At 42.7% G+C, this 15,566-nt stretch overlaps 1 protein-coding gene across 11 annotated transcripts in view; it reads left to right on the top strand.

Annotated features, from left to right (window-relative positions):
* Positions 1 to 15,566, top strand: part of DMRT1 (doublesex and mab-3 related transcription factor 1) — a 100,606-nt gene that overhangs the window by 74,864 nt on the left and 10,176 nt on the right. For 2 of the 11 annotated variants that reach the window (XM_019478120.2, XM_059724774.1), the window contains one exon: positions 4,464 to 9,445. The exons of the other annotated variants lie outside the window; for them this stretch is intronic. In XM_019478120.2, the coding sequence (XP_019333665.1) occupies positions 4,464 to 4,519 (56 nt within the window). In that variant the 3' untranslated portion in view covers positions 4,520 to 9,445. Of the gene's footprint in view, positions 1 to 4,463; positions 9,446 to 15,566 lie in introns of those variants that run through there. 11 annotated transcript variants of the gene reach the window in all.

Raw genomic sequence — 15,566 nt, 5'->3', positions numbered from 1 at the left:
ACCAAAGGTATCTGTTTCCGTGAGATGCCTGGGCCCGTCTCCCCTGTGCCTGCGGAGGGGAGTAACAGTTTCTAGTTACGACTAAGCAGTTTGACCCAGATTTTGAGATATTTAGATGCTCAAATATGCAGATCTGTGCTTAGCTGCATTTTCAAGTGTATAAGCATTTTTATGCAAGAAGCAAGGATGTCTTAGGGTGATATCTTTTAATGGATCAACTGTGTAGTTGGAATAGTTAGATAAGCTTTTGAATGGAAGACATTCTTCCTCAGGTCTTTCGTCAGGCTTTTTGTGCCTCTTATAAATGTTCCTTGGCAGCCTGTGCAGCCCTTGAAGTCTCCAGCTTCGAGACTCCATGTCTGGGTTAGTTGCTGCTGACTGAAGTGATACACCTCGGTGCCAGTGGCAGTGCCATCATGGAGGTGCTGCAGGACCAGGCCTGATGCCAACTGTGGAGGACTTCTTTCAGAGACCCCAGAAGATACTGACCCCCTTCCTGGCTAGGCAGCAAGACAGATAGTTCAAAGAGTAAAACATCAGTATTGAGGCAGAGCCCTAGAGAAAAGTGAATCATCTTGGGAGGGACCTGGAGTCTGCACATGCCTCTCCACTACCCTCAGCTTCGTGGCTTTGTATTGAACTGCTACTGTGTACAGTCCTAGTGGAGGGAGACACAAACTCCACCCTGTTCCCCTGTGCTCATTAGAGATCACAATCTCCCCTGACCCATAACAGATACTACGTTCCACCGACTGGTTGCATGGAGGAGGGACAGAGCTCTGGCCTTCCCCTTTTTCCCTGTCTATGACTATATAGAAAACAGAGGGGGGAGTACTCTGCGGGCCCTGCTCTCTCTTCCTCTTGAACCATCTATCCTCACAGGAATCTGAGTGATGGAGAAGAGAAATGTTGGGTCTTGCTCTATCTTAAACCTCCAAAGGCCCATGCTGTGATTTAGACTTTATGGATTAGAGCCCAATTTCATGTTGACTTACGCATGTTTATTAATGTTAAGCTGATTTAGGCTGCTCCCCACCCATGTGTTAAAAAACAGATTTAGAATTTTTCATGCAACTCATGACAACAGTAAGCACACCTGAAGCAAAGCAGACATTTTTCTTTTTTCCTGCACTGTTTTAGCTACCTTAATATTCCTCTCCTTTCATGGAGATGGAGTTCTAGTAAGCTTGTAGAGTAAAACTATCAACAGCATGTAAGTGACTTAGCCTGTCCTATCTGCTGAAATAACTAGGGCACTTTGGCTTATGTCCTCAAAAGTAGTTAGATGCCTAACTTGCATTGATTTCAGGGGGTGTAAGTGTCTAGCTACCTTTGAAGATCTCATTGCAAGTCAGTTTGGTTTAGGCTACTAAATGCATAAGTAACTTTTGAAAGTGATATTTTAGCTCCTAATTTTACCTGTTCAAACAGAATTGTCTCTTATCCAACAGTCCTGTTGCACCTTATGTGACACTTGTGTAGTAACACCAAGCTCAGTGTAACTGGCAGAACTGGAGTCCAAAGTACTCACTAATGTTGTATGCTCATTTGAGCTTTCACGCTGTCTTGATGTGTATTCACCAAAATCTTTGCAATTTACGTTTTAAGTGGAAAAAAATGTCATTGCTTATCAGCATTTCACAGTACATATTTAACACTACTGTTGTGTTAGCAGAAATAAATATGACATAGTGGGTCTGTCTTATGCCTAATGTTGTGTGAAACTTCATTTTACTTATTTGTCTACAGTAAAAAAATGAACAAACTTTGTTCATTTTTTGTGCTTATTTTCTAAAGTAGAGCGTCTAATTATAGTGGAATTCGTAAACTTCTGAGGGTGTAAGTCACACGTTAAAATGAACAGCTACATTCTTACTCTCTTAAAACATTTCACGATGTTTTTCCCATTATTTTTGCTGTATATTTTGATCAATATTTATTGAACTGGTGGACTGCAAAGCTGCTTGACTTGCTCCCAAATTGAAGTTAATATTTAAAGATAGTTGTACCATGGTAATATTGAGTTATTTTGAAGTCTTCCATGATTTTAAACTTGAATGCCATTTGAGCTTTAATTCATAAATAATCCAACTTACTTGTTTTTCCTCAGCCTTATTTTCTGGATGTAGTCATTGGTGAGGCTGACATAGAGTCTATTTTAGCTCCTAATGAAGTCAGGGGAGAAACATGACATTGCCTTCAGTAGTGCAGGATCAGCCCCTGGCTGTGTCTCTTCCCACTGCAGCAGTTCATATTATAACAACATTAAAAAAATTGATTCCTGGCAAAAGGGTAAAAAATCTATTGTGTCTATTCTAACAGATCACTGTGATTATACTTGGCAGTTTAATTGAGTAGTATCCTCTTGATTTCCAAAAGCTTGCAAATCATCTACAGAAATCTTTAAAATGTGTAGTATGGCAATTTTTGCATTGACCTAGTATTTTCTGGAATTAACAATTTAATTAAGCATGAAAGAGCTGAGGTCATCATTAGCTTTTTGATTACTCTTTGATGCTTATGAGTGATGACAATGACCATAAAGATTTGAAGATTTAAAGGGACATTGCCAAAAATAAACATTGTAAAGAGATATGATCATAATTCAAGTTTACATTTTTGTGATAGGGTCTGCTATTCCACAGGCTCTGGTTTCGTCAGGGTAGGATCAATGCTCAACTGCTCTGGCACTTTGTTTTTTGTGAGAAGTGCTGCCGCTGTTCTAAATTGTTATTTGGAGACCTTTGGGTATTTTAATCTTTTAATGTAGATAGAAAAGATAGAAAACCGTGATCATTTTTATTTTATATTCTTTAATAACATCCAAAATCTTAAATGCACCAAAAAAAACAAACCCCAAACCAACCCCAAACCAGTGATTTCTTTAAAGAAAATATTTTCTTACCGTAACTAGTATGTTTCTTAAGCCCCTGGCACATGTTACGTTTCTGGTGCAATTAAAGTGGTATTTGTGCCAGAAATAGCAACTGGCCACATGTTTGAAGAACTTATGATGCCATAAAATCACAAACCATTCATAAAGATATTACTCAAAAAATGTGTAATATCTTTGTGGCTGATTTGTATGGCACTGTAACTTGAACGTGTGGCATGCCACACAGGGACTGCCCAGGGCTGGACTGCTCTGGGGTTCAAACCCCAGGGCAGTCTCTGCCAGCTGACTGTGGATTGAGACTCAAGCCCTGGGACAGTCCTGATCTTTTGATGATCAGCTGATTGTTGGGCAGCTCTGAGACCACAGAGGGCTTGAATGGCCCTGAGGGAGCCCGGAGCCAGTTGACATTCATCTGATTGTTGGGCACCTGACCTGCTGGTAAAGGGGGAACCTGGGGTCATGATCCTAAGCTCCCTTTGCACCAGCAATATGGAGTGATTGGGATCTGACTCCTGATCCCACAATCACGCCCCCGGCCATGCACATGCAGCATGGCAGGAAGTGCAATTGTTAAAATTAGGGATCAGATCCCTTTGCGCTTTTAAGTGACTGTCTGTCAGGGGTCTTACACGTACTGTTACTACTCCCAGAATGAAGTAGTAACAGACAACTTTAGTTTAGACCAGGTACAATAGTAGTTTTCCCATGAACCCCAAGAAGGCTAGTACATGGTTGTGATGTTCCTGGAGCAAACTGGAAGGTAGATTGTGACTCGCCAAGTCACAACCCATTTCGTGGATTTTCTCTTGTTTTTCAGGGCATGTATCACATGCTGGACCTGCAGTGGGAACCTCACTTCCCTTAGCTTAGTAGTGTCCAGTAGCATAACTAGGGGTGGTGAGAGGTGCCAAGTGGGACACTAGAACTGCCCTCAATCCCCCCCAGAATTGGCCCCGGCAACATTGCCATGCCAGGAGCTCTAAAACAGTTCCTGGTTTCTGCTGCTTTAAGAGCAACAGAGCTGGGGCAGACAGTGCATGCGTGGCAGCAGCAGCTCAGCTGGGAAGGTTTAGAAGTTCTGAGCTGGTCCAGGCTGCTGCCTCCAGCTCTTGAACCCATGCCTTCCCCCCGCTCAGGACCTTTGCTCCCTTGCCCATCCCCACTCTCATCCCAGTCCCCTCCCCCCCCCACTCTTGGAGCCACATGCCTCCCCCTAGTCTCCAGCAGGGTTTGCCCTGGGTGCCCACTTGGCTTGTTATGCCATTGGTGGTGTCATCAAACCAGCCAGGGGCCAAAGATCTGCCACTATCGTTCCCCATTTTTCCCATTCATACCTGCTTTTGCAGGATTAAAGTGTAACAGTCCTACGAAGTCTGCTGTCCTCCCTGTACCACTCACTAGGACATGATCCTCCCAGGTAAAGAAGCAGAGAGTTGCTTTGCCCTATTATTCCCTTGTGCTGCCACACTACAACCAGGCCTGTAATGAACAATTATTTCTAACCTGTAAGTAGCAAATGGTATCTATGTTCATTTGCTACCTATGCTGTAATCTTCTCTCTCTTTAGGTGTGAGAAGCTGTTGTCGAAATTGTGATGAGATTAATGTTATGATTATGGAATGAAGCGGTGCCGTAGCCATAATGGTCCAGGAAATATGTAAGAAACAAGGTTCCTTGTGATATCTTTTATTGGACCAGCCATGTAGTTGGGAGATATTAGGCAAACTTTTGGCCACAAAGTACCATAGTTCAGGTCTGAAGACTTCCTGACAATCTGAAAACCTGAAGAACCTTCAGAAGACTTGGAGACCGTCTGAGGAAGGTAACCCTAAGGAAAGGCACTTTGTGCCCAGAAACTTGTTCTGACTTTTTCCCAATGATACAGATAATCCAATAAAAGATCTCACCAAAACTCCCTGCCTCTTGCAAATGTGGAAGACTGTGTTTTTGAAGCAACCAGAGAGAGAGAGAGACTGGAAGACACAACAAAAGTAGAAAGTAGTTGCCACAAAACAAACACGCTTCCCTAAAGATATTGAAAACAGTGTAAAAAAATAAGCTATTGAATGGATTCTGTGGAGAAAGGACTTAGCAGTGTTTGCTAGTAATTAGAGCTGATCAAGAATTTTCTGGCAAAACAGGTTTGAAATGGAAAAATGCTGACTTATCAAAACATCTTATATTTCACAGATTCTTATCAGTTTTGACAAACTTCCAGTGAAACACTGACAGATTGTATTGAAAACCTGCCTGGTTTCCTGCTTGCTCACCTGGCAGTCTGTTGGGTAGTCAGGACTTCCAAAAACTGCAGCTCTGGGACATCCTATACTTCCAGGCTCTATGATGGAGCCTGTAGTGCAGCCTTGAGAAACTTGGGTGACACCAGGCTATCTGTCCCATTGACAGGTCACTGGGCACACAGAATGTATTTTAACATAAAAAAGTAAGGTCATGTACAGAATGTGACAGCTGGGTACTTCTCTATTTTGCACGAGACATGACCTGGACACATAGGCACTGTCTTTAATTACCAAAGATGGAAAAAAAAAAGTTTTGATAGCTGATTCAGGGCTAAAATTCTTCTATTCTGATACTGTTGCTTCTGTAACTTCTCAGTCTGTGCTTGGCTTTCTGTAAACTGAGATAACCAGAGTAAGAATGCCTACCTGTATTGTGATGGGAGGTAGTATAAAAGTGAAAACTGATTATGATGAAGACAAATTTACATCAGAAGGTTCAGATTTCAATTTGGAGTGAGTCTTTCCTGCTTTCAAAATGCAGGATTGGTTTGTGGGATGAGCACTTGCTGCAAATCGTATCTCTTTGTGGAAAGTATTAGCTGCCAGATTTCCAACTGGGATAAATTGGGATTTCAGCAAAGCTATGCTGCGTCATGTCACTTGAGAATCTGGCCCTTACAGAATTGCAGGGGGAGACATTTCTGCGAGAGATGTTTGTATGAAGAAGCTAAGTAAGGCTTCAGTTTACAAATTTCACAAGCCACAAGGAGGAGCTGAATGGTTAGGACACTTTCCTGGAGAGTTGGAGCACCAGGTTCTGAGTAACATTTTCCCAGAGGAGGTCTCAGCAAAGTTGTAACCATCAGCCAAAGCCTAGATATTGCCAAAGCATCCTCCACCCTTCTTTTTGAAGCTAGCTCCCTGTGCAGTCAAGAGAAGATAAATGGGGTTAGGGGTACAGGCAGTCCTCGACTTACAACGTTTCGAGTTACAATATTTTGCACTTACAACGTTTATCAATTGACACCCTGTTTCAACTTTCTGATGTCAGTTTCAACTTTACAACACTTGATCTGACGCCAAGCCATGCCAGCGAACAAGTTCGCTGTGTCACCCATCTCCCTGGACAACATCTGTCCAAACTTCCTTGGACACTTTAACAAAGCAGACAAGACTCCAGAAAAACCTGCAGCCAAGACTCCTGAGAAGACTCCAGCCAAGAACCCTTCAAAAAGTCCAACCAAGAGCCCTTCAAAACATCCAGCAAAGTCTCCTCAAAGAAATCCTTCCAAATCAATATGCTTGCTATTTACAATATAAATACATTAATGTAGCTATATTACTTATCTATAATGGATTGAGTCAAAATTCTGGGTTATTTGTGGTGAAAATAGAGTATCGGGACTTGGTTCAGGAACCACCAATTACAACATTGTTTCCCATGGGAAAATCGGTTCCGAGTTACAATGTTTCGACTTAAGACGTGGTTTTCAGGAACCAGTTGTGTCGTAAGTCTGAGGACTGCCTGTACAAGCTAGGGTAGTGCCCATGAATTAGTGAGATAGGCAGTGCCTTGAAAGGGAAGGGGTTTTTCTGCATTTTCCATGTACTAGCCATTGGATAAAATTGAGTGGCCTAGCATTTGCTACCTTGGGACCAGGGGCAGGGGCCAGAAATAAGGGCCTTTTTTAAGGCAGTGGCCTGCTCACCGAGCCACACACCTTTTTAGCATACGCTGGGCATGTCTACACGTATATCAATGATCTGTAATTACAAAACATTAGGTTTATTACTTAATGCACCATAATCAGTGCTACTACGCAGTAGCACCAGCACATCTTTTAGGTGATGCTAATGCGCAGTAAACTAATTCCGCTGTGCATTAGCGTATTAGCATGGCTTTTGCTGTGACATGCTAATGTGCAGTAGAATTAGTCTACTGTGCTTCTAGTATTTCTTGTAGATGCAGCCACTGTCACCAACTCTACAGGCAAGTGTCCCAACCACTGGGCTATAGGGCAACTTCTTGTGGTTTTTCTGGTCTTACAAAGAGATTATACATCTACCCAGGTGAATAGGATCATAACAGTGCATAAATGGCCAGAGTGCCATCTGAGCATGTTCAGAAGAACCTGATAAGTGGTATAGAGAGGAGTTAGATCTAAAAATCTGCATACATGGCTCAAAAAGCCACTTATTCTCCAAAAGGGGAGTTGGATTTTAGGCCTTCATTCTTGCATAGATACTGACATCTGGAATTAGCTTTTGGATTGGATTATCCAAAAAAGGCATAACCTGCCACACTTATTTCCACATCACCTGCCTATTTTAATTGCAGGTGGAGAGGAAAAAAAAAAGTCTTTGTTTAATTGTTTCAAAGATTATTTTAAGGGAATTTAAAGACAGGAGAGGGGTAGAAGAGTTTAACAAGGGATATTTTCCCCAGCTTCTGGTTTCTAATTACAGCTGTTATTGCCCAGCCTTCTGAGTAACTAAGAGTACAAGCATGAACTAGAAAAGAATGAGATAATCCATAACAGATCAAGCTGAATAAAGATCTCCATTCATACCTTTTATCCCTGGTTCTGAGTGCCAAGAATTAATGCTATTTGAAAGTACACAATGAACTTGCCATACTGTGGGCATCTAGGATAATCCTAATTACTTTAAATGTTAGTGAGAAGGGCAGGAGCTTCACAGTGGAAAAAGATTCTATTGTGAAATAATGGATGTGTTAGGTGCCATGGAATGGACATGACTTTGTTCCCAAATGTTTAGGCCTGTCATTTTCATACGAAGGTGAGTCATGTGTGCTAAGATATGTTCTAAAAGCAAAGTACTATACTTGATTCTGTCCCTCTTTTATTTAATTTTCAACTTTTTTAGTACTGAATCAACATAAAACGTGTTAAAATATATTGACCAAAAAGAGTTTTAAGAGTAAATGGTAATTGATTGATGCATTTCAGTGTGGAATCTTTTGAATGTGTTCTGAAGGCAAGGTTGCAACTAAGTTTTTAATTGACCAGTTACTGTGAGTATTTGATATTAGAGATCTCAGATCGAATTAGGGCCTTTCTGTGCTATGTGCTCTGTCAACATGTGGGAAGAGACAGTGCTTCTCTTAAAGAGCATGCAGAAGTCATGATGTGGTAACATGCATTAGGTGAATGTACTCCATGATTTTAGTGGGATAGTGCTTCAGTACACAAGGGATAATGCCCATTAGGGGTGTGCAAAGCAGGCTGTATTTGATTTGGATTCAGCCTGAATTGGGGACAGTGATTCGATTTGTTGATTTGGATAGCTGTCCCCGATTCAATTCAGCCAAATCGGAATCTGAAGATTCATGCTGATTCAGAGAATCAGCGATTTGGCCACAGACACAGCTTTAAATGTTTTTTCTACATACCTCGAGGTACTAGAGCGGCTTGTGAACGCTGCGATGGTGGGGCAGATGGAGCCCCCCACGTGCTCAGCGGCGAACCCAGAAGTGGACAGGAAGTACTTCTGGTCCACTTCCGGGTCTGCTGCCAAGCGCCCTGGGGACCCCACCGTGCTCCTGTGGGATGCTCTATTCACCTTACCATCACAGCATTCATGAGCCGCCTGGTACCTTTAGCTATGTAGAAAAAACATTTAAAGCTGTGTCTTGTCACAACCCAAAGTTGTGATTTTTTGTTTGTGAGTCCTTCGGCACTGCTAAATTATTTTTCCCGCTAAATTGCAGCTTCTTTGCACGGTGGAGTTTTCTGCTGCAGAAGAGAACCCCGGTGCAACGGAGAATTTCCCGCCAATTTGAAGCTTTCTTTGCATGGTGCATTTCTTTTGCATCTAAGAAATGCACAGTGCAAGGAGTTCCCGCCATTTGTATGAGAATTCGTGCCACATTATTGGCCGGTTCTAACATATGCACACGTGGCGGCTAGCGATTGGCTTGCTAGCCGTATAAAGAGCTTGAGTGGTTTCCGCCCAAGTTGGAGGACTCCACGAACACCAGGAGAGAGAGAGAGAAAACCTTCACCTTGCGTGAAGATCTCTAAGCGCTGCGGATCCTTACGGACCCAACGCATTTCTTAAAAGGCAATAGAGGCCTGAACAGCCTCTGGCCTCTCCCCGTCGCCGATAAATTCCTAGACGTATCCCTTCCTGTACGAGAAACTACCGAACCCATGGAGCTTCAACAACTCTGGGGAAAAGAACGAATTTGTCGTAGTCCTCTAACGAGGATTTAAGCGGAGCTGTACCTGGAAACTGTCCAGCCTACACCACGACCATCTTTGGTGTAAGTAAACAATCTTTAAATCAACCACTGCGCGTCCGTGACTAATTCTAGCTCGCCCCCGGTCCTCTCCGACCCCGCGTGCCCGGGCTGCTGGCCACAGCCCGCACATGTCTATGTCCGAACCTTTCAGATTCAATTAGGAGAGATTAAAAGGTCTCCTGATTCAATTTGGATTTGGAGATTCGGCCACTGAATCGGGCCAAATGCCTGCCAAATCGAATCGGGGACCAAAGCTTCGCACAGCCCTAATGCCTATGTGGTACTCAGTCCCTGAACAGGGGATGGCAAGTGATATGTGACGGTGGGGGGAAGAGGGATACACCAAATATATGGCATCTTTATAAACATTTATGCATTTGCAGATGTTTTAGATCAAGTAAATGCCAGTTCTACCCCTTGAGTCTTCCATAAGAGTAAAGCAACCAACTTGGGGTGCAAAATTCAGGACGCGGTCTCAGATAGTCCACTGATCTGAGGAATCAGAAGTTGTACCAGAAGTAGCCATGCCAGAGTGGTGCTGTGGACAGGTTAATCTACTCTTCTGAGTTTCAATTAGCTTGAGTGCACTGCTACAGGGACATATCTATTCTATTTCTGCATCAGGAGGTTGCTTAAAGCCATGTCCTGATCACATTTCCAAAGTATGTGGCACCAATGTACTGTGTCCTCAGTAAGTGCAGTATAACCTAATATGGGACCAGTTTTTCAACTTCAGAATAGAAGTCCTGTTTCTGGGCGTCTTCTGGGACACAATCCTAACATTGGGACTACCCTGAAAAATCTGGTGTGGTTGGTTGTCTTACTGAATGGGGGGAGGAGAGTGTAGTTATGTAATGCTCTAGTCCAAGGAGGGCAGTGCATAAGAAAGACTACACTAATGTGCATGTATTTTTAGGTGCTTCTCCTTTGGGAGTGATGGAGACTTGAATAAAAATAAATAAAGAAGCCATGATTCTTTTTGGTAAGAAAGATTCCCTTTCAGTGGGCTTCTTGAAAATGTTTTTGATGAAAATCATTCACTAAGGGTGAAAGTTTGTCACTGCTTTTTAATGAGGATCACAGGTAATCTATAGTCATCTCGGCTAATCTATAGCCACCCAAAACTTTTGGGAGCTGGAAACCCTATAGTCACAGATGGCCTTGCTTTGTGGGAAGGCCTGGTTCAGTTCACAGCTGTGGGAACTACCAGTGAGGGTGCTACAACTACTGCAGAATTTCTCTCTCTCTGTATACACATGCATGGAAACACACGCACAACTGAGGCACCTTCTGTCTATGTGTCTGTCTGTATAAAGAGAGAGATCTATTATCTACCATGTGTTGGCAGTGGGTTTAGGGCAGGAACTTGAAAATCAGCAGGGAAAAATGCCTTTTGCTTCCTGGTCACCGTCTACACGCGTGTTGTGGCAGCATAACTAACTCCACTGTAACATAGTACTTGTACCTGACAGTACTGTCCTACAGAGGAGTTAATTAGTTTACTGTGGCCTAATAGTGCTGCACGTGTAGATGGGTGACACTTTTCTGCGGAGCTAAATAGGAAACTCCACAGTAAAGCACACCTGTACATGCACTCAGTGAGTAGAAAATGCTTATTCCATCTCCACTGAGCATGCCCCCAGCACCCCTGTCCTTCACTGTCCGCCATGTACTGTTGTGCAACACTGAGGATGGAATGTGCTTCAGGCTCCACAGGCTTCAGTTCCAGACAAGCCACAGCCATCTCCTGTCAAGAGTCAGGAGGTGACCAGTAAGTCTCAGTTCTTAGACATATTGGGTGCATCTACACAAGATGCTTAATGTGCAGAAGAAAGATTCTCCTGTGTATTAGCGCGGCTGGCAAAAACCGTGTTAATGCGCAGTAGACTTAGTCTAACGCACATTAACATCACAAAAACTGTTAATCTGTGCTAATGTGCAGTAGCACCAATTACAGTGCATTAAGTTTAATAACTTATTACAGGTACTAAACTTAATGCACAACAATTACGGTGCATTAATGAACATGTAGATGCACTAGGATAACTGAGGCCTCGTCTTTCTTGGGGAAAATAGCTCATGTTTGAAAAGGCTATATGCAGCATTTAAAAAAAAAGAAGATTCCACTCATGGGAGATACTGGTTGTAGTCTGCCCTAAGTTCTCCGGGGGTCATAGGTTTCACCATAGACATTTAGACTAAGTACAGACAGTCAAAAAGCCTGAGGCTTAATCAGTTCTATCTCCACATCTTAGTCTAAGCTGCGTAGATGAACTAATAAGCAAGTGAGCATTCCTTTTGATTCCAGAAGTGCAGCCACATACTTGCAGTGGTCCAGGCCAGAAGCCAAGGGGTGCTAGGACACATCTCTTTTCTCAGCTGGAGCAGACAGTTTGGGCCAGGGCTAGCCAATCCACCCTCCAAGGAGACAGGGGGTGGGGTAGTCCTGGTGGGGGAGGGTGCAAATCATCCTGGGATGCTGGGGGATTGAGAGTTAACTTGAATCTGGAGGGGATCTGGGACAGTAGTTCAATAAACTGATTTAACCTAAATCAGTTAAGTCTGATACTGCATCCTTTTAGGTTTATCTTAAACCAGTTTGGGCCATTTTGAAAGTAGTTTATGTGCACTGAACTGTTGTGTTACAGATTTGAACACTCAATACGGGTTTATATGTAACTTCTGTCCCTAGCCTTAGTATGTTTTCAAATACAATTTCAAATACAACCTATTTCCCTAGACTGGAAATGGCCTGAGTAATTGCACAGGGTCACTTCAGAGATAGCTGGGATTGAAAATGTTATTTCTGATATGACAGAACCAATTCACAACCATAGTGCTTTCCAGAATTCACATGTCAAATCTAAGTGGTCCATTGGAAACCCCCAAATCCTTACTTCCCATATGCCAGTGCTGCTACAACTGTGTAAACCAGTGGCAAAATATATGGGTTTGACCCCCTCTCCCTTTTTTAGTGACTGACCTGCACAAAAGATAACAGTCTGCTATTTCTCAGTTATTTCTTTGGCTCTAGTATTAAAGAGCGGGTAAAGAAATTCTGGGTCTATGGGTAAAGAAATTCTGGGATTAAGCCTGTTAATAATCTATGCCAGGGTTATTATGGTAGTATTTGATGGCATTGGTTTTTCATTTTTCTTTCTTACAAATTGCATACAAAACCATATTGAAAGGATGTTAACATTTCAGTCACATCCAAGAAGCTGGAAGTACCAAAATTCAGGTGTCCTGTGTAAATTTAATATGGCTGTTGTACATACCTGCATTATGACACTGTGTTGCCCAGTGCCATACAATAAGTCTATAAGTGTACTTGGAAGAAAAAAAAAGTTCTAGACTGATTCTTAAGATGAAAGGGAATATTTTTCATTAGTTTTACCATCCTCAGTCTTCTTTATTATTGTCCATAGAACCTTAATTCTGACAATTCCTAGCTTCTGAGTGTTGGCTTGGCAGCTTCAACATTCTTTTAAAATAGCATTTTGTATATAGTTATATTCATCAGCATGCTAGGCTCTATCCGTGTATATAGTGGAAGAGTCCTTCCCAGAAAGGGAAACTCACTGGGTCTGTGTCAGCCTAGGATGGCAATTAAAGTTCTGTTGACTTTAGCAGGAGTTGCACATGCTTGCTTGCTTCAAAAATGAATTTCATCCATGGCATTTCTAGCTCACTCCCCTTGCAAGGTGGCAGCTGTGCCAGCCCAAAGGAAGCAGGGCGACTTGGTAAGTCACCCATGGAGATCCAGAAATTCCACGGGGAAAGTTTGTTCCGTTTCCACAGCTCTTGAAGCATGTTTGTGAGAGAAAGAATCCACTGTTTGTATTTCATAGGTTGCCCGTCTTGTGGATGGTATGTCTGGCTTGGTGGTGTGCTGCCATTGGTTTTCCAGCCATATTTTTACCTTTTGATACTTCTTAGGGGCTCACAAAGTGTACAGTGGAACTTAATGCTTTCTCAAGCAGCATTAATTTCTGAGATATTTACAAGAGGAAAATCTGCTAGGTTCAAAAGAGAACATGCCATGGGAGAGCAGCAGCAGCCTGCTCCTGTTCCTGTAGCCCAAATCCACAGTGCCCCAAGCACACTTCGTTTGTAGCAGATACTGTACTCTCTGGAGCAATGTTACACTGGCTCTACTCCCTTTCCTGTGATCACCAGTCTTACAGCTGGTATTTATACATTTATTTGCACAGTAGAAAGGAGCACTTGGACCCTTAATAGCAACCAAGGTGAGTACATTTATTTCTCCCCTCCCTGAATAAAAGAGTGAAAGAGGAAATAGTTTTAATAAATGGATTATGCTACTCAAGTTTAAATTTTAAAAATGGCTTCTTATTGAGAGTTTAATGGTTTTTAAAATGTAAACGCAGGGAAAAATTTACTTTTCAGGCATGAATATCCTTCTGGTTTCTCACATCAGTGGAAGTGCATTATTCTTTCCAGTCCATTGAGTTCCAGGGGGATTGCTCAAGTTAAAAGACAGCGCTCTTTACATTGTGTCAGAAGATGTAAGGTTTTGTTTTTGAGGGTTAGATCCCTCCCCCCATTATTTTTATCATGTGATATGAGCTGAGAATTTCTCACATTTAGATGGCATAAAAATATTCAGGATTTTTCTTTTCTTTTTTCTTTCTTTTTTTCTTTTTCGGAATAAAGCAGATTAGGTATAGGAATGGCCTTATAAAGAATCAGGGCCCAAACCTGCAACTTTTACTTATGAACAGACCATCCTTATGGAATAAAGATCCAATGTACTAACTAAGGATGTCAAGTGTATCTGGCCCTACGGGCCAGGTAAGTGGTGTTGTGGGGCTGGTCCATGGCTGGATTGGTCCCGTGGACTGCCCATGCCCCAGCCTCTCCTCTGTGTGCTGGATGTAGTACTCAGAGCACCTGTTCCAGTTGGTCCAGGACTGCACCACCCATGGCATCCACCTCTGCCAGTCCAGGACTATGCCACATGCAGTGCCTGTCTTGGGCCAGCAGGTGTGGGCACTGTGGTGTGGTCCCAGACTGGGTAAAGCTGATGTGTGCAGCATGCATTGTTTGTCCCAGATCTGCTTGAGGCTGCTCCAGCATGCAGTGCATGTGTCAACTCTGCAACCCAAGAGCAGCACTAGGGGCCAGATGAGGGGGCTCTGCACACCAGATCTGGCCCACAGGCTGTATCTTTGAAACCTGTGTGCTAAAGGATTATAGCATCAGACATGTACTGTAACAGATGAATAGGACAGTGTGGGACTTGTTTCTTTGAGCAGGGTTGAACTGCATTTCATTTCTGAGCAGTAGAACTAGAACTGTGTATGGGGGTTTTTGGGGGGAGGTTTGGTTTTTTGGGTTTTTTCCATCTTAAGGGTATCTCTGGGTAACAATCCAGGTATCCATAGGGGTCTACATAACTTATAGTGGGACAAAGCAACTTTTGTGGCTTGGTCACAGCATGAAGAGCCGATTTTGCAGGCATTTCCTGGTGGCCCCACCCCTTGCCACTGATTGGCAGGGAGGTATATACACTTAATTGACTGGCACCTTCACTTAGTCTACGTCACTAGCAAACAGTAACTCTCAGTCACTGGTCTATGGCTGCAGTGATTGTCATGTTGTCTTTGTATTGAGGTAAGCATTTGGGACATTCTAAAACAGTGTGTTATATGAATAATATGCCGCATTATTATTTTTTTAGGTTGATTTAACAGGAAATCATGGCTGATGCAAGATTTCTTGGCAATCGTGGACAATGCTGTTTTTTGTGGTTTCCATGAAAACTGCAAAACTGAAAGAAGTAGACCTCTAGAAATCCAGTTCCTCTTATTGACATACCTCACTTGCACTCCTTATTCAGGCAGAAAGTCTCACTGAATCTCATTGCCTTCATTGGGAGTTTTCTTGAGTAAAGAATGAAGGCTTGGGCCTAGTAAAAACTGTCTCATAAAACACAGATGGTAACTATGTGGTAACAAGAGAAGTACTGCATTTCACTGTGGTATCTGTTTAGCTATCATTACAGTCAGATCATTTCAAGGTAATCGAGACCTGGAGCAGTATAGCAAGTCCTTCAATCTGAAGCAGAGCGCAACAGAAAGCAGTTATTGGCCATTAATAGTACTGGGCCAGCTGAAACGGTTGTCCAGGCTGTGAACCTATA

Source organism: Alligator mississippiensis, chromosome 3 (assembly GCF_030867095.1).
Source record: "Alligator mississippiensis isolate rAllMis1 chromosome 3, rAllMis1, whole genome shotgun sequence".
Lineage (NCBI taxonomy): Eukaryota > Metazoa > Chordata > Crocodylia > Alligatoridae > Alligator > Alligator mississippiensis.
The sequence above is the reverse complement of the archived record's forward strand: the minus strand, read 5'-3'. Positions and strand labels throughout refer to the sequence as shown.